Raw genomic sequence first — 20,233 nt, 5'->3', positions numbered from 1 at the left:
TTGTGTTAATCAGTATACTCAACCTTAATGAGTGTGAGAAGGAAAACAAATAGGGCTTTTTTAAAGTCAGCAGCCCTCTGAGAACAGCAACACAGGCCAGGTTTCAATGTATTTGCTGCCCTCTCGTGTCCATGTTTGTGCACTGCAATCTCAAATCAGGCCAGCACAACCTTAATGCCCACTTTCTTTTTTGCTTCATCCTCAGCATCCCCATCAATGAGGGGGTCCACCCCACTGGATGTAGCAGCCTCCTCTGTGATGGACAATAATGAATTAGCACTGGGCTTAGAAGAACCAGATCTTGAGAAGGTAACTAGTTGTTGGGGAAACATGTTATTTTTCTCCTAACTCAATCGCAGCCACACACAAAAAAACAAGCCAACATCTAGGTTTGCATTCAGATCCATTTCATACTGGTGAAAATGTGGTATAATATGAGAGCCTGTCACTACCATAGTCTTATAGATCCTATATGAGCAAAAATGGCACCACCTTGGCCATACATGATCCTATATGAACAAAGATGGCACCATGATTGTACATGATCATGTACAAGCAAAGGTAACCAGCTTCTTAGACATGAGAATGTGGGCATTTGTGTTCTTCAGAAGTGGAGTCCCATTATACTTGTCTACATGGAATATCATTGGATGCCTGTGATTCCTAAAGAAAAATGTCTGTGTGATCTAACTCATGAGTCCACATATGAAAGAGATCTGACAGGAAGTTGTGAAATCAATATGCTGCCCAAAGGCATGTTGCTGCCCTCTACTGGGATTCTGAATACAGTTCCTGATAGTGGAGATGACCAAGCTGCTCTGCCCAGTGTTAATAAAGCTACACTGTTCCATGAGTTAAAATAAACACTCTAGAAAGTTCTATGTTCTCTGAGTTTGTATGCAACATCACTAGAGGTGTTGCATTAAGAATTAGTAAGTGGATCTTCAATTCTATTCCACTGATTTTCATGCCTGTCTCTGTACCAATACCATGCAGTTTTTATCACTATTACTCTGTAGTACAACTTAAGGTCAGGGATGGTGATTCCTCCAGAAGTTCTTTTATTGTTGAGAATAAGCTTTGCTGTCCTGGGTTTTTTGTTATTCCAAATGAATTTGAGAATTTCTCTTTCTAACTCTGTGAAGAACTGAGTTGGGATTTTAATGGGGATTGCATTGAATCTACAGATTGCCTTTGGCAAGGTGGCCATTTTTACTATATTAATCGTGGCAATTCATGAGCATGGGAGATCTTTCCATCTTCTAAGATCTTCTTCAATTTCTTTCTTCAGAGTCTTGAAGTTCTTGTCATACAGATCTTTCACTTGCTTGGTTAGATTCACACCAAAGTATTTTATATTATTTGTGACTATTGTGAAGGGTATCATTTCCCTAATTTCTTCCTCAGCCTGTTTATCTTTCAAGAAGAGGAAGGCTACTGATTTGTTTGAGTTGATTTTATAACCAGCCACTTTGCTGAAGTTGTTTATCAGGTTTAGGAGTTCTCTGGTGGAAGTTTTTGGGTCACTTAAGTATACTATCATATCATCCGCAAATAGTGAAATTTTGACTTCTTCCTTTCCTATTTGTATCTCTTTGACTTCCTTTTGTTGTCTAATTGCTCTGGCTAGGACTTCCAGTACTATACTGAATAGGTAAGGTGAGAGTGGGCAGCCTTGTCTGGTCCCTGATCTTAGTGGGATTGCTTCAAGTTTTTCTCCATTTAGTTTGATGTTGGCTACTGGCTTGCTGTATATTGCTTTTACTATGTTTAAGTATGGGCCTTGAATTCCTCATCTTTCCAAGACTTTTACCATGAAGGGATGTTGAATTTTGTCAAATGATTTCTCAGCATCTAGTGAGATGATCTTGTGTTTTTTTTTCCTTTGAGTTTGTTTATATAGTGGATTACATTGATGGATTTCCGAATATTGAACCATCTCTGTATTCCTGGAATAAAGCCTACTTGATCATGATGGATGATTGTGTTCTTAGATTCGGCTTGTGAGACTTTTATTGAGTATTTTTGCATCAATATTCATAAGGGAGATTGGTCTGAAGTTCTCTTTCTTTGTTGGGTCTTTGTGAGATTTAGGTATGAGCATAATTGTGAGTTTATAGAATGAATTGGGTAGTGTTACTTCTGTTTCTATTTTGTGGAATAGTTTGAAGAGAATTGGTATTAGGTCTTCCTGGAAGGTCTGATAGAATTCTGCAATAAAATCATCTGGTCCTTGGTGGTTTTTGGTGTGGAGACTTTTAATGACTGCTGCTATTTTATTAGGGGTTATGGGACTGTTTGGATGGTTTATCTGCTCCTGAGTTAACTTTGGTACCTGGTATGTGTTTAGAAAATTGTCCATTTCATCCAGATTTTTTTAGTTTTGTTGAGTATACGTTTTTGTAATAGGATCTTATGATTTTTTTTAATTTCCTCAGTTTCTGTTGTTATGTCTCCTTTTTCAGTTCTAATTTTATTAATTTGGATACTGTCTCTTTGCCCTCTGGTTTGTCTGGCTAAGGATTTATCTATCTTGATTTTCTCAAAGAACCAGCTCCTGGTTTTGTTGATACTTTGTATAGTTCTTTTTGTTTCTACTTGGTTGAATTCAGCCCTGAGTTTGATTATTTCCTGCCATCTACTCCTCTTAATGAACCCACATACCTATGGGCACTTGATATTTGACAAAGGGGCTAAAACTGTCCAGTGGAAAAAGGACAGCATTTTCAACAAATGGTGCTGGTTCAACTGGAGGACAACATGTAGAAGAATGCAAATTGATCCATTCTTATCTCCTTGTACAAAGCTCAAATCCAATTGGATAAGGGACCTTCACATAAAACCAGATATACTGAAACTAATAGAAGAGAAGGTGGGGAAGAACATTGAATACTTGGGCATAGGGGAAAAGTTTCTGAACAGAAAACCAATGGCTTATGCTCTAAGAACAAGAATTGACAAATGGGACCTCATAAAATTCAAAAGTTTCTGTAAGGCAAAGGACACTGTCAATAAGATAAAACAGCAACCAACAGATTGGGAAAAGATCTTTACCAATCCCACATCTGATAGAGGGCTAATATCCAATATATACAAAGAACTCAAGAAATTAGACTCTAGACAATCAAATAATATTTAAATAAAATAATCAATAATAAAATAAATCAAATAATATTTAAAAATGGGACACAGAACAAAACAAAGGATTCTCAACTGAGGAAACTCGAATGGCTGGGAAGCACCTTTAGAAATGTTCAATATCTTTAATCATCAGGGAAATGCAAATCAAAACAACCCTGAGATTCTACCTCACACCAGTCAGAATGAAAAGATCAAAAACTCAGGTGATAGTAGATTCTGGCAAGGATGTGGAGAAAGAGGAACACTCCTCCATTGTTGGTGGGATTGCAAGATGGTACAACCACTCTGGAAATCAGTCTGGCGGTTCCTCAGAAAATTGGACATAGCATTACCTGAGGACCCAGTTATACCACTTCTGGGCATATAGACAGAAGATGCTCCAACATATAACAAGGACATATGCTCCACTATGTGCATAGCAGCCTTATTTATAATTATAGTGTGAGATATTTAAATTGGCGGCATTCAATCAGGCTTTTCTTAATCAACCGCCATGTTCCCTACTGCTGCAGCTGTACTGCCGCTGCTCAGCTCCGGCTGTCGGCTCAGGTGGTCAGAGACACCAGCCCTGCCACCCACAAGATTCCAGCATGGGAGATGGCTCTGCCAATCTACCACACTGTCTTTACAATGCTTGGCTGAGCCCAGACCATCCCACCATCCATGTGGGCTTGGTAGAAATGAGACTCTAATGCTTAGATTATCCAAAGGCTTTATATGTTTGGTAATGCTCAATAACAAGATGCCCATACAATCAGAGGTGTAACCCAATACCCAACCTAGATATACCAACTACCTTTGACTGCTAGAGACACGTGCACATCCACTTCCATGTTCCCCTCTCTCTAATCCCTCTCCCCTAGCTCCTCCTCTTTATTCTCCTCTTCCTCTCCTTACTCCTCCTCTTCCTCTCCTTACTCCTCCCACCTTAGCTCCTCCTACATAATAACCAGAAGCTGGAAAGAACCCAAATGTCCTTTAACAAAGGAATGGATACAAAAAATGTGGTACATTTACACAAAAGAGTATTATTCAGCTACTAAAAACAATGAATTCAAGAAATTCTTAGGTATATGGGTGGAACTAGAAAATATCATCCTAAGTGAGGTAACCCAATCACAAAAGAACATACATGGTATTCACTCACTGATAATTTGGATATTAGCCCAGAAGCTCGCAATACCCAAAATGCAACTCACAGACCACATGAAGCTCATGAAGAAGGAAGACCAAGTGTGGGTGTTTGGTCCTTCTTAGAAGGAGTAACAAAATACTCAAGGGAGCAAATATGGAGACAAAGTGTGGGTCAGAAACTGAAGGAGGGACCATCTGAAGACCACTCCACCTGGTAACCATCCCATGTGCAGTCACCAAAGGTAGATACTGATGTGGATGTCAGCAAGTGCATGCTGACAGGAGCCTGATATTTCCTTAGATGTATGCAAGAGTCTGACATATTCAGAGGCAGATGCTCACAGCTAATTATTGAACTAATCAAGGGGTTCCCAATGGAGGAGTTAGAGAGAAGGAGCTGAAGGAGGTGAAAGGGTTTGTGGCCCCATGAGGACAGCAACAATACCAACCAACCAGAGTTCCAAGGGTCTAAACCACCAGCCTGGGAGCACATAGGGAGAGACCCATGGCTCCAGCTGTATATGTAGGAGAGGATGGCCTTGTTGGGCATAAGTGGGAGAGGAGATCTTTGGTCCCATGAAGGCTGGACGCCAAGTGTGGTGGAATTCAAGGGTGGGGAGGTAGGAGTGGAGGGTGGGGGGGCATAGAAACAGGAGGAGGGGGGATGGGATAGGGGGTTCCTGGCCAGGGCAGTGGGGGTTGGATAAGGGAATAACATCTAAAATGTAAATAAAATATCCAATAAAAAAAGAATTAGTAAGTGGAATGTTCACGTTTATAATAAAAAAAAATAACCATAGTGTGCTCTGGTGGGCAAAAGAGACATAGGTGGGGGTTAAGTTTACTGGGCTTGCAGAAATCATGAGAAAGCAGGCAGCAGGAGGAAAGAGAAGTCACTATGGGTTAGGAGTCAAGAGAACATGGCCCTGAGGGCTACCAATTAGAGTTAAGAGCAGCCCAGATGAAACTTAATACGTAATAACTTGGAGTATTGACAGGAAAGTAGATTCTAATAGCATAGAGGCTTGGCAGCTGCCCAGCTTTTGTGCTGTTTAAGGCTTATTGTAAACTTAAAGGTTGTGTGTCTTGTTTATCCAGAAACTCACTAACCAAGGGTAGGGTAGAAACCCCTGGTCGGAATCAAATAATTACTACAGTAGGATGAGCAGAAGCTAGTCAGCTGTATTGTCGGGGAAACATGCCCAGAGTGTTTAGGGCTTGGCCAGGAAAGCCCATGTCCAGGACAGTCAAAAAACCAAGCATGGCAGAAGCACAGAGTACACAGGAGTGTGGTGAGAAAGGTGATGGGAATGGCCAGAAATTGGGCTTTATTATAACAGAAGTTCACTCCTATAATGCTCAGAACAAATTTTATTATTACTGTTGTTGTTGTTGTTGTTGTTGTTGTTGTTGTTGTTGTTGTTCAGAAGTTACGGGAAGGAAATGGAGGTATGGAGACTATGTCATTCCTCAGTGCCACAGGGTAACTAAATTAATTAGTTTAGCTCAAGAGCTCATGCTTGTTCTAATTATATCATGCTATCTCCTTGGAGAACCACGAATAATTGAAACCACAAAGGCCCCCAGCAAGGGAACAACACAGTATGTTGTGTGGTTTAGAAGGCTTCAGTGAGGAAATAAACTGGCTAGAAGCAAGACCTGGGGCAAGAAGTATTGCCAAGAATTACCTTCAGCAAGCATGAGTGGGTGCTGACTTCAGTTAATATTGACACAGCAGATGTGAGAAGTGTTTGAATCCCGAAGACCTAGGGAAGACAAATAGCAACCATTAACCAAACATTGGGTTGGCTCTTGCAGACAAGCCCGACCCACAGCTTCCAGGTCACATGCAGCTGAAGAGGGGTGCAAATGCAGTCCAACACAACACTTCATAAACTTACAGTATGAGGACATTTTGTTTTGAATGTTTGTAAATTAATTGTAATAGTTCTTGATATACTTCGTAAATAATGATATCATGTTATGATGTACGATGGTTAGACACTCCTATGAGAACAGGGGGTGCCACAGAGGTGTTTTGAGGTTTCCAGATGTAAATGTCAACTGGGAATCTGGCTACATAGTACTGATATCTCAGAAAGGTTTTCTGAGCTGTAGACAGAGATCATGGATGGAGAATGACACCCTCTGGGTGGGTGAGATCCTTGCAGAAATGTGTCAGGGTCCTGAGGGCCACCACCACCTAAGAGAGTCACAGAAAACAAATGTCAACTAAACAACAGGAAGAACAGCCAAAGACGGATGAGGAGACTCTAGAAAATATGTCTGAGAAGCTAAAGTGAAAGTATTTTTAAAATTCATTTTCTTCTGTTCCTACCCAATAGTATAAGAAGGCTCAAAAAACTTGGGTTGAGAAGGCAGGGGACAGGGGACTGACATCTTATGATAAACTATCTTGGCAGCCATTTTCCATCTATTTGAAGTACCACACAGATAGGTGGATGATGTTACCACTCATAAAGATCCTTCTGGCACAGCCATGGCAGAGAATTGTCAGCCGAATTGTAGATCCGTGTCTGTTAAGATGAGATGTCAATTACCCACTAATAATTTATTGAAGTTCTGTGTTACGACAGCTTCAGATGTATTTAACTAATTATGGGTAAGAGCCTATCATGAATCAGGCAGAGTGCATGTCTGTGTCTGTGCCACTTATTTCTAACTGGGCACATTTACTTTGTGGTGTAAGGGTATGTTCATCTTCTGGGGCCTCTGTAATAAATGACCACAGACAGGGTGACTTAAACACCAGAAGTTAATTTTCTCAGTTCTCAAGCCTGGAAAGCCAAGACCAAGTGTTATCAGATTTAATTTCTTCTGAGGCCTCCTTCCTTGGTTTACAGATGGCTACCCTCTTAATGTGTCCTAAGAGCCTGTCTTCTGCATGAGCACCCTGCTGCAGCTCTGTACAGCTGCTTCTCCTTGTGATAAGGATGCCACCCTGGAAGCCCCCTTTCTACTTAGCATCTTCACAAGTCTTATCTCCAATGATAACATTCTGATTTATTGGAGCTTAGAGTTTCAGTGTATAAATTTAGGGTGATACAATTCAGCAGAGGATGTCTTTGGGTTATTATTTTTATTTTGTTCTTTGGGGTCTTTGCAACACCCAGGAGATACTTTAAGTGATAATATTTTAGGAAAGGACAAAAATATAAGCAAAAGCATTTTAATCATTTTGTCAAGTCAGTAAGCATTGCTATTAGAACTAATTAAACCCCTAATACATTAGTAAAGCCAAGTCAGGAAAATATCTTTATTTTAATTAAATTTTAGGGTTACCATATAAATATGTTTCATTGTGGGGTGCTTGTGTGTGTGTTTGTATGTTTGTATATGTTTGTGTGTTTGTCTGTGTGTGTGTGCATATGTGACTGTACTTTGTTCTTTTTTGTCCCCCTCTTGCTGGTCTCTTTCTCCTCCCAAATAGCCACCCCATACTGCTTTTAAGACTTTAAGACGTAAACTCCAAGCCATAAATTTGCTATAGTCTCTTAACTCACAGGCTAACCATCTCAAATCAGTTGAAAAGTTAAAGAAGAACTGGGTCTAAGCCTTGTATTCCTAAATGTGTTATACAGGTACAATGCCTATGAGAGTATTGATATTCATCTCACTTTTATGTCAATAAGAAGCTTGTACCAATGAAAACCTTAAATTTGAAATCAAAGTAAATTTTATACCATTTAAGAAATTATAACTTCATCTTGATAATAATTATACAGATTTCTAGGTTCAGAACTAAGTGTTTTAGTTAGGAGAGATGACAGAGGTTCTGGTTAGTCAACAAAATGATGGACTGGGTATTAGGACTATCTTGTACCTCACTAGTACAAATTGGCATAATTATGCTCTAATTGTATTTTGAGAGAAAAGTTTCATTTTAACAGGAAGGGTGATATGTAGGAGGAGCTAAGGTGGGAGGAGTACCGAGAGGAAGAGATAGAGTAAGGAGAGGAGGAGAAGAAGGAGAGGAGAAGCTAGGTGATGAGAGAAAGAAAGAGAGAGGAAGAGAGGGGGACATGGAGGCAGATGTTCACGTGTCTCCACCAGTCAAAGATAGTTGATATATCTAGCTTGGGTAGTGGGTTACACTTCTGATTGAGCATTACCTAACTTATAAAGCCTTTGATTAACATTTTTAAAAAGTGTATAAAAGCAAAAAGGAAAAGGGGGCATGGGATAAGGGTTTTCTGGGGGTGGGGGGATGGGGAAAGGGGATGGCATCTGAAATGTAAATAAAATATCCAAAAAAAAAAAAAAAAAAAGACTTTAAGACATATATTCTATTACCTTCTCCTCTTTTCCCTCTTCTTCTAGATGTTGTTTTTCTTTTCACTCACACACACACAAATACGCACACAAATGTACATAAATTTGCATTTAAATTTACCTCCTACATATGCAATAAAACATACGGTATTTGTCTTTCTGAGTCTGTCATTTTTTAACTTGACATAATAATCTATCCAATAGAAGAATCGTCTATTTACTGAGTTTTCCAAATATAAGTAAGTTTATCAAACAACTGATAGCATAATAAAGCTAAAAGAAATCAGATGTGACCTGAGGTTAACTTTTAGCAGCTCTCACAACTGCAAGAGTAAATAAAATTACCGGGGGAGGGGGGTGGAAATCATTTTATTCCCCTAGACTAAGTCCCATAGACTTGTTATGAAGGGACATCACCTCTCTCTGTATCTCTGTCTCTCTCTGTCTCTGTCTCTGTCTCTCTCTCTCTGTCTCTGTCTCTCCCTCTCTCTGTCTCTGTCTGTCTCTCTGTCTCTCTCTGTAACTCTGTCTCTCTCTTTCTCTCTCTCTCTCTCTCTCTCTCTCTCTCTCTCTCTCATACACAAAGATGCAAACACTATGACACCCATTGATTGCAAGAACTGTTCCCCCACTGATATGTCTACTTATGATCTTGGCTCCTAGTGAAACAGACATCAGCAAGCTTTATTTACATTTACATTTACATTTTATTTACATTTAAATTTAAGGAATGTTTTGTAAACAGGGTTCATGAGTCTGCAACAAGGCAGTCTTATGCATTCTGAACTCTGTACTTTCAAGCTCCATGCATCTTTTGAAAGGTTGTTGTTTGAGCTTCCTATGGAGGGTATAAGGATCGATGAGTGGGATTGAACATGCCAGGAAAGGGGACAGATGTGTGCTGAGTATCGTAAAGGAGGTTGAAGCTTACCTCCCTTTGCCATTGGTTTTGTTTGCAGAGCACAGTGCCACAGATCTTATTTGGATCAATTGAACAACTGCCTGAGTTTGGTTTGAAGGATGAACAGTGAAGGGGGCTGATAAGTCCTTTACCTCTTCATCTCCCCAGACAGAAATCACACCTATTAGAACTGCACAGCACTCCTGCCCAGGGGCTCTGATCTTAGAAGCCAGTGAAATGTTTTGTGCTTATAGCCCTGAAAACTCTGTCTCTTCTGTCTTCTATTGTCATTTCCCCAACATTTTAGGAGCAAAATCAAATCTGAGATTCTAGCAAAACAGTATCCATACTGAGAAGGAAAAAAGTTTGCTGAGTTTTGGATGATTAATTAATTGTTTATTAATTATTATAATTACAAATTATTAATTTTACAAAATAATAGCTTTTTACAACAGTAAATATGTGACTCTTAAATGAAATATTAATTGAGTACCTAGTATATGAAAGGCCCAGGGAATTAAAAAAAAAACAGAGAAAATACCACTCCTGACTTTTATAGCACTCTAATATAGCAGACTAAATTTTTCTTTCCTCCACGCATGCACAAAACAGTGAAGTCAAAAGCAGAGGAGCAATTAAAGTTTAAGCAACAGTTGTTTGCTGGTATTTGTCCCTGATTTCTGGTGAAAAATAGGCAAGAAGACCTTGCATTACCATGGTCAAGTAAACTCAGCCTGCCTCAGTGCCAAGGAGGGTTCTCACATGCCACAGAGGTCTCTTTCATGCCTTTATGTTTTTCAAATGTGTATAGGCTTACAAATTATTCAGGCTTTAAAATAAATAAATAAATAAATAAAATTTTCAAAAAACAAGATCTCACATAGCACAAGGCTACCTGCACGCTCTCTGTGCACTTTGAACTTCCAATCCTGCCTAACCCTCCAACATGCTTAGATTATAGACGACTGCCACCACAGAGTTTACCGACTTGTCAACTTCTTCTTACTGGAGTTGGGGAAACCTAGAAACTGGCAATTTATTCTCACAGTCATAATATTTTTTATTACTTGCAAAAAAAAATGTGGACTGCAGGTTGTGTTTCTAAATCTATTAAATTATTTTCCTCAAAGAAGTGGAGGCTCTGTGCTGTACCTAGACCCTTGGATTAACCACTTTTCTAAAAAGGGGGGCTTAAAATTATGTTTTAAGTCTATAATTATTGGCCGGGGGAATATTTGGGTCTACCTTCTAAAGATAAGAAGTTTCCAGTTCTTAGAAATGCAGCTCTCAGAGTTTTAGAGGAATTTTAGCATATCTCTTGGCTTTAAATTGTTGGGTTTTTCTATTTTTGTTGTGATAAAATGCACATAATTTACTCTTCTAAGAACAACAATTTCAACCATTCAGATCTCCCAGTGTTCCTAAGGACTAAACCACCAACCAAAGGGTACACATGGAGGAACCCATGGCTCCAGCCGCATATGAAGCAAAGGATGACCTTATCTTACATCAATGGGAGGGGAGGCTCTTGGTCCTATAGAAGCTCAATGCCCCATCATTGGGGAATGCTAGGGTGGTGTGGCAGGAGTGGGTGGGTGGGGCCGCTCTCATAGAAGCAGGGAGAGGGAGGATGGAATAGGGTGGTTGTAGAAGGGAAACCAGTAAGGGAGATAAAATTTGAAATGTAAACAAATAAAATAACCGGTTTTTTTTAAAAAACAAAAAGAAAGAAAGGAAAAGAAAAGTTAAACCATACAAAAACATTTCCTCTCCTGTTTTCAAGTGTACAGTTCAGACCCACAGAAGCCTTTTATAATGTTATGCGACTAGCACCACACTCACCTCCATAGCTGCTTCTATTTCATCAAACTAAACCCTGCCTGTGTCATAGTAGCTCCCTGTTCCTCCCTCCCTGGAACCCCTGGCAGCTGCCATCTTTCTTTCCGTCCATATGGTTTTTACTGCCCTTGTGATCTGAGTTAAAGCTACACAGTATTTGCTTTGCAGGGTTCACTTATCTCCCTTAACGAATCTGCAAGAATCACCCATTACATGGACCTAGTCTGTAAGAATCCCCTTCCTCTCTTACCCAGTGATCCATCAAGTGATACTTAGTTTGCTTCTATATCTCACACATTAGGAACAGTGCTGCTATGAATTTGGATTATACAACTGTCTGTCAAGGTAATCTGTAATTTTTGTACATAGAGCTAGTCATGAAATTACTGGATTGTATGGTAATTCTATTTTTTTATTATTATTATTTTTTTTAAGAAACAACTATCCTATTTTCCACTGTGCCTAGTTTGAATTCTTTTTACTGGAGCTTTCTCTATGGGGTGCACATTTTCTCTGCTGAAATTCGTGTTTTTGCTATTTTGTGTTTGTCTTTTTCGATGTGGCTGCCATCCTGCTGAGTGTACTCGGACATTCATTTTTGTGCTGTTCTTGGCAGGTTGTAACCTACCTGGCAGGTTGTGGCCTTCAGAGCTGCCCCATGCTTCTGGCCAAAGGATACCCTGATGTTGGCTGGAACCCCATCGAAGGAGAACGCTACCTGTCCTTCCTGAGGTTTGCGGTCTTCGTGAACAGTGAGTCTCATGTACTCCATGCCTCTCAGACCCTGTATAGGATAATTTTGACTATGTACACACAAAAAAGCACTCCTCCACTGCTTTCTGTCACTCAATATAATAGATTCTAAATGTAATTAGAAACTAGCAAGAGAACTCCCAAGGAAAGACATGCCAGACAAGCATCAAGGGGAGAAACTAGTGACAGATCCAGCAAGAAGCCCATGGCATGGGCTTAGACTTGCCTTCTCTCTGTACCTCTTTGCCTCTCATCTCATTTTACAGAGTTAAGGAGCATGCACCTCCAGGACTTTAGATTAGTCTATGAGTGGGTGGGAGGGTGACTGAAGAAGTGGATCGACAGTTCAAACAAATAGCTGTTAAAGGTATCTCAATCTCAAGTGGCAATTGCTATAACTGCCTTAAATATTATTACTCTTGGCACAAGTTGTCTTGTATTTATAATGAATTCCAGTTCTACCAAAACACTTTCATCACACCAGAATGATGACCCAACATGGTATAAGGCAAGTGAACTACTTTCTTTAAAAGTACATTGTCAACCAAGATTTTGTTACAACAATAGTTCACTTCTAATTATATTACATCTATATCTCTCTGTTCTAGCCACTAGACCCAAGCTTCTCCCCTTCTTCGATTTTCTAGACTGCTTTCTTCTCTCAAGGTCAGGTTTTTGGTATATCCTCAAATAATGTGTTTCACTTCTTGTCCAAGTAATCATACTCTAGAATTAACACAGAATTAGTATATCAGGACAGAAAGAAAGATTGAAAAAGAAAGAAAAGAGAGAGAAAAGTAAATGGGGAAAGGAAAGTGTTAAGAATCCAGGGTCTGAGGCTGGAGAGATTTCCCAGTGGTTAAGGGCACTGGCTGCTCTTCCAGAGAACTAGGATTTGAGTTTTAGCACCCACCTGGCAGCTCCAGTATTGAGGGATCCAACTTCCTCTGTGGGCACCAGGCATGCATGAAGTACAGAGACACACATGCAGACCAAATACCCATGCACATAAAATAGTAACTAATTGTGTTAAGAATTACGGACTGGAGAGATTAATCAACCATAAGGAGTGCATACTGGTTTTGTAGGGAACTAGAGTTCAGTCCCCATTAGGCAGTTCATGGCTGCCTAGAACTTTAGCTCCAGGGGGTTTGACACTCTTCTGGCCTCAAAGGGGATTCACACACTTGTGCTAACACAGAGAGAGAGAGAGAGAGAGAGAGAGAGAGAGAGAGAGAGAGAGAGAGAGAGAGAGAGAGATAAAAAGAAAATAAATATTTTTAAATTATTTTTATGTACATCAATTGCATGACAGAAAAACTGGATGCAAGCAGGTTGAATTTTTTTATCTCATCTGCCTCCATAGTCAAGATCAAAAATTTTATAAATCATTTAGTGTACCTGTTGGTTTGAATGTATCCATTTGTTATGATCCCATGTAGATTACATGAATTCTAACACTTATTTTGCTGGTTAGGTATGACCATAATGAACTAAACTCTGGACCAAAATGTATGATCCGTCTCTCTTACCTTCACACTCTTTATATCTTTTTAACATTGTCTCTTTAGTACATTTTCATAGTACGAGTTCTAGTAAACTGTGTATACTTATGGGCTCTAATACTTATATTTCTAGGAGTACTATATTTGTTTGGGGCAAAGTAGTTCAGCCTCTACTTTTTAATTCAGAGTGTTTTAAAGAGGATTACACAGAGATCACTATTTTCAAAAAAAATAAATAAATGAGGGAAAGGCAGGGAGGGAGCACTCAAAAACCTAACAAGAATAAACTTGCCCCTTTGAAATGATCAGAGAAGACACTGTGAAAAAGGCAGTGTTAGAGATGAATCTAAAGTGTCAAGTTTGTAGAAATGGAGGCAGGAGAGGTTAGCCAGTTAGAGGGCAGCATGTGCATGCTCTGGAGGCTAAAGCACACTGTTCTTACTAAACAGGGATCACAGGGATCACTTGTTCCAGAAGGTAGCTGTGTGGATGATAGAAGTAGATGAGGGTTGGAAGGTAGGTAGATGGTTATAATAGGGAGGACATAAATGCCAAACTGAACTGTTTAGCATCAGCCCTTTGTGTAGAGAACTGGGAAACCTTTTTAACAGGAGACAGAGTGATAGGTACTACTGACAGAGTCTGTCCTCAGGTTAAATCACACTATAATGGTGAAGACAGAGATAAATGGGAGGAAACACATTTGAATGAGATTACTAAGAAAGAATTGCTTGTGGTGGTGGTGGTGGTGGTGGTGGTGGTGGTGGTGGTGGTGGTGGTGATGGATGGGTGGATGGATTGATGGATAGATAGATGGATGAATGGGAAGATATGAGTATGTTAAAAAAAAAAAGCTGAAAAACTAAGCTGAAATTCTTAGCTGAGAGATTTGAAGGTATAGATAAAAATGGGATTAAAGAAAAAAAAGAAAATGTCTTAGTGTAAATCACAGTAAACTTATTTTAGATCAAATAATACTGACATTACTATGTGCACTACTCAGAGATGCCCCTAATTTGACTATCAGGATAAGAGGTCAATCAACAGATGGAAGTGGCATTTATCTTCAGACCATTTATAGCTGTACTGGTTTAGATTCTCTCAGGGAAATGTACACAGATAGTTGCATAGGGAATTTTTTGAAGTAATAGTTTTAAATACCTACAAAGACTAAAAGTGTCTCAGTTATATTTATATGGAAGACTTTGAGATAGAAAATATCTGGAGTTCAAAATCAGCTGTATAATTTGCTTGCTATGTAAATTTAAACAAGTGAATAAAACCTTCCAATCTCAGCCTTTTTGATATATAAGGTGGCAAAAACAATAGTGTATATATCAGAGTTATTTTTAAGGTATAGATGAACTAAGCCACAGAAAACTTGATTATCACAGTGTTACAAAATAAAGTAAGGCCTAGAGCTGTGTTATTTACCATTGTTTATCATGATCTCTGCAAGATATGTATCATTTAAAATTAGATAATAGATTTTTTTGAGACTTCAAAGCACCATGTAAAACCTTAATATGTAAAGGTTTTAAAAGAACACTGTGGTTACTTTCCTGGCATCTGCTGAGCAGAGAGATCCTCTGATTATTAGTGAGAGTAAGGTGATATAAAGAGGCGTGTTCATGGTGTGTCACAGTGAATGATGGTGGATTATGATGGATGATATTATAGATGATGAAGCTGTTCAAAGTGAGTAAGTCTTAGTGAATGATGGGTGGAGGAGTTCTTTGTAGATGACAATGAATGATGGAGAAGGAGGATTTGGAGAGTATGAAGTGTTCAGAGTGGTTGACAGTTAATAATGGTAGATGATACAAGAGGTTCATGTTGGGTAGTGGTGGTAAATGATGATGATGAGTGATGGAAGAATTTAAGGTAAGTGGTGGTGAATAATGATGCTTGATGATTTTAGATGATGGGATATTTGTAATATATTAAGTAATAGTCAAGATGTAGGCAATGACAGAGGTGTTCAGAGCAGGTGGCAGTGAGAATAGTGACAATGGATATTGTTTATCAGGATGACCTAGATCTTGGAGGATTATAACTGTGTTGATGACAGGTATATGGAAAGTGTCCTGAGAGTAGAAGATGGTATACATGGTAGCAGATAGTAGGGATGTTTAGATTAGGTTATGTTGAGTGAGAATAGGGGTTCTTTTAACTGGTTTAATAGTGATGCTAGAATATTCTCATTGGCATAGTGGTCATTAAAGGCTGTGGAAATGATTAAGATTAGTAATAACAGACATGGTTAAAGATAGTGACTAATAATAGTGTGGCTGGTAATAGATGGGGAAGATGATAAAAAACTAGTAATTATTGAACATTTACTACATGCTAAACTTTTTAATATACTTTTATATACATTCACTATTAGATTATATGATAATCTAATGTTACAGTATCTTAGTCTATTCAGGCAGTTACCAAAAGTATTATTGACTTGCTAGGTTATAAGCAACATACATTTCTTTCTAAAAGATTATAGAGTAGGAAGTCCAAGGTCAGAGTACCAGCATACTAATCATATAGTGTAAATGGATTTTAATAAACTCTGTTAGTTATTGATATGACCCATCCAGCCCCTCAATAATCAAGGCAGAGTCCTATGGATTTATTTAATCAACTTAGCACAATTACTGGGGGCTTACCCCTAATCTATTTTTCTAGGCTAGACTGTCTACTTCCCAGCTGCACTACCCAAATACTTGCAGTTTGAGTCTTCCCAGTTTATTTCTGCTCTGTTGATCTTCAGTGGGGCATTTTACTCAGGCATGGGCTCCTGGTCCATCATGTCAAGTGGAAACCTTCTGTCTGCTCCATCTTCTTTCTCCTTTTTTTCTTTCACCCTCCTTCTTTCTTCTTCTTGTCATCCCTACCTGTGACCCCCCAGCCTGGTAACTGAAAGCTCACCTACCTTTATTCTCCCTAGTAATTAGCTGTAGCCACTTTTATTTAACCAGAAGCTTTAAATTAGGGAGCAAAGTTTCCATAGCATCACTTGGTGTACGTAAGGATTTGCTTGTCAGGGGCAACCAGATCTTGGGGACCAGTATTTAGCATTTGCATACATAGCACCAGACCAGCTGCCAACATTTCCCCCTTTTGTCTAAATAAAAGGTTCTTTCTCTTACACTAATAAATGACATCCACTAAGAAAAATTATGAAACATTATGAAAACTATTAGGTAAGATTTATAGTCACAAAGTCCAGTCCATCTGTATTTGGCAACTTTGAATAAAGTATTCTATTATCTATCCTATCTTGGTGAGTTCAAAGTTTTGTACCTAAATCATTATATTACATTATTAAGAATCTCATCTAGGCACAATGCCTCAGTAAGAGTTGAAACAATGTATGCATAGTATGTTGTAACAAAACAACCTTAAATTTTGTATCAATATACAAAGATATGTATCAGTGTAACAAAATATAGCCTCAATATGTATCACTATAAAAAGATCTATACCAATGTAAGATTATTTGTTGTCCTGGGGGTAGCCACTAGAAAGTTCCAGACTCCATGGAAGCAAAAGGTTACCAGAACCCAACAGTGATAATTTTAGCCAAAATACCCAACAAAGGAGAGATATAACCTTTAGAGACCACCTCCAGTAGATGGGCACAGCCCCCAGTTGAGGGATGGGACCACCACACATTCAAAATATTTAACCCAGAAATGCTCCTGTCCAAAGGAAAGATGGAGACAAAAAAATGGAACAGAGACTAAAGAAAAGGCCAACCAGAGACCACCCTACTTAGGGATCCATCCCATCTGCAGACACCAAACCCCCACAATACTACTGACACCAAGAAGTACTTGCCAACAGGAAGTACAGCCTGGTATGGCTGTTCCCTGAGAGGTTCTACCATCACCTAACCTGAGATATAGATACTCACAGCTAAGCATCAGACTGAGCCCGGGGACCCCATGGAAGAGCTAGAGGAAGACTGAAGGAACTAAAGGGAATTGCAACCCCATAGGAAGAACAATATCAGCAAACTGGACCACCCAGTGCTCCTAGGGACTAAACCACCATCCAAAGAGTATACATGGAGGGAGCCATAGCTCCAGATACACATGTAGCAGAGGATGGCCTTATCTGACATCAGTGAGAGGGGAGGCCCTTGGTCCTGTAGACCCCAGGGTAGGGATGCTAGTGCCAAGAAGGTGGTGTTTGCTGCAATTTGATAAAGTCAGTGTAGAAATGTATAGAGAAGACAGTGTTAAGTAACATCTCAAGGAAAGAAACAGTTGTATCTCTTTTAATTTCCTAATTTTTGAGATCACATAATTATATCGTGTCCCCCTTACAAGTTTGTAGAGAGGTCATGCTGATGGACTCTGTAGCTCCATAGGATCTGTGCACCTACTAGAGTTAAGAGTACAAAATGGCATCTTAGCTTTAATGATCATACAAAGTATAGATAGGTGCTTGAGAGTCATCCTGTACACTCTGTATATTCATGGAGTCAGAAAGGATTTATTAACTTTTCTCATGACCAATACTAAAAACCAGGGGTGGTTGGGACAAAAATATATAATTGGAAAGATCCAACAAAGTCTCAAAAATAACACCAACAATAAAGGACTATTGTAGAAGGGTAAATGTAAACAATATTATTAGGTACCCAGGAGATACTTACCAACTAGGATGGTAAGAGATGGTCCGTTGTTCTTAGGTCAGTGGCTAGAAGGCATTAGGCTCTGTGATAGTTTAAATCAATGAGATAATCTGCTAACCCTCTGGCTTGTTCTTGTCTTATCATAGTAGTTTACAAACAGATGTTTTGAGTCTTAGTTAGCACCCCTACCTTGTGATATTCTGTTAACTAAACAAGGTATTTCTAGGCTTATAATGAATCCCATGTGCCCTCTCACTCCTAGAGGATATCTCTTTTCCCTGAGACTAGTTGAAACCTAAGAATATGCACAACTTGGGTTCTTGCAAACCGAATCTGACAATGGTCTGATAATACAATGATAGGCAGGATTTTCCCTGAAATCATTTCAAGTCTCTCCCTTAAGTGAAATCTACTCATTTATTCAAGAACGCTTAGCTGGGCAGTGTCAGTACATGCCTTTAATTCCAGGACTGGGGACTTGGGGGACAGGGGGCACAAAAGCAGGCTGATTACTGCAAGTTCAAGGACAGCCTGGTCTATAGAGCTAGTTCTAGAACAGCCAGGGCTAAACAAAGAAACCCTGTCTTGAAAAGATTCTTTTGTAGCTGAGGGTGTAGCTCAAAGTAGAATGCTTGCCTAACATGCACAGGCTCTGGGTTAAATTCTAAGCACTTAAAAAATGAACAGTAACTATTTTTGATTGCTTATTATATGTCAAACATTAGCAAAACTGTGGGCACACAGGATTAGATAATTGAGACATAGTACTCTTTTTATAAAATGTACAGGTTAGTGAGAAAAGCAGATACAAGGAAGGGTTCAGTGTTTGAGATGACCAGATTTCTGGGGCTCTCGTGTTTTAAGATATTCCTGAAGAATTTCATAGAGCTCCCCAAGTCAAGAATTTATGACAAGAGAATGGGAAGAAAGAACACATTGAAGGCAAACAAACGTAATAACAGAACTTTAGTTAGAACACAGGGAGTGAGAAAAGGTAATAGGTTGAAGATGAGATCAGTGAGGTTCCATTAATTATCCCTGGAGTTCTATTGATTACCCCTGGAATCTGACGTCTTTACTGACATAAAATGGAGAGAATCATTTCCAATTCCATTTCCACCCAACTGTTCAGACACGTTGGAAGCAAGTCATGGTATTATCAATGCTGAGTTGAGAGCCTTTGAAGAAAGGAATTTTGGGCATCCACACAGTTGTTAATCTCATTTCTTATTTTGGAATTCCAGCAAAAATGTTGTGGTATGCCCTTGGGCAAAAGCAGTTTACCTTGTTCTTTCTCCCTTGACAAATACCCTGAAGGTCAACATTTGGTTCACCAGAGTAGACTTTCACTCTTCTGTCCCCACTACTCCATGAAACCTTTGCAAATTCTTCTCCTCAGTCCCCTGTCTAGTCAGCCACAGTGGTTGGATTCTGTTCTCTTCCTCTCGAAGAAGTACATTTGCATCTCCAACATATGTCCAAATTAAAATAATCAGGGAATAGCTTCCTGGGTCAGTTCTCAGAGTCAACCTAATTAGCTGAGTTCTGAAGATGTGAGATTTGGATTAAAAGGGGCTAATTGGGCAAATTAACTTAAATGTAATCTCAATATCCAACTCTGCTTCTGCTTCTGGTGCTTCTGTATCCTATGTATGGTGCTAATTGCTACGGGATGAGCTGAGCTGAATACAGCATGCTGATTAGAAAATGTGCTGACCTGCAAGCATTTCCATTGTGAGCTAAAAACATCAGAGTGCAGTCCTTGGGTCAGCCTTATTAATAAGGTTGGGTTTTTTTTTTTCCCTCCAGTTTTGACTCTTACTATTTCAAAGGGCAGGTATGTATATTACTTGCTAAGAATTACAGGCTAGGAATATTTGAAAGGCATGACATGCAATACATCTGTGTCTAAGAGTATTTGTTTATGAATATGTCACTCCTTCTGGTATTTATACTGAACTCTCCCTCCTGTGAGTAAACTGTATCGGGATATATTGAGAATATCAGGTAGAACTGACATGCTATACT

At 39.2% G+C, this 20,233-nt stretch overlaps 1 protein-coding gene across 1 annotated transcript in view; it reads left to right on the top strand.

Annotated features, from left to right (window-relative positions):
- Ryr3 (ryanodine receptor 3) overlaps window positions 1–20,233 on the top strand; it is a 290,856-nt gene that overhangs the window by 141,886 nt on the left and 128,737 nt on the right. The window contains exons 38-39 of the mRNA XM_076928313.1: window positions 206–309; window positions 11,925–12,060. Coding sequence (XP_076784428.1) covers window positions 206–309; window positions 11,925–12,060 — 240 coding nt within the window. The remainder of the gene's footprint in view (window positions 1–205; window positions 310–11,924; window positions 12,061–20,233) is intronic.

This window comes from Arvicanthis niloticus, chromosome 2 (assembly GCF_011762505.2).
Source record: "Arvicanthis niloticus isolate mArvNil1 chromosome 2, mArvNil1.pat.X, whole genome shotgun sequence".
In the NCBI taxonomy this organism is placed as follows: Eukaryota; Metazoa; Chordata; class Mammalia; order Rodentia; family Muridae; genus Arvicanthis; species Arvicanthis niloticus.
This window is presented reverse-complemented; position numbering and strand designations above follow the sequence as displayed.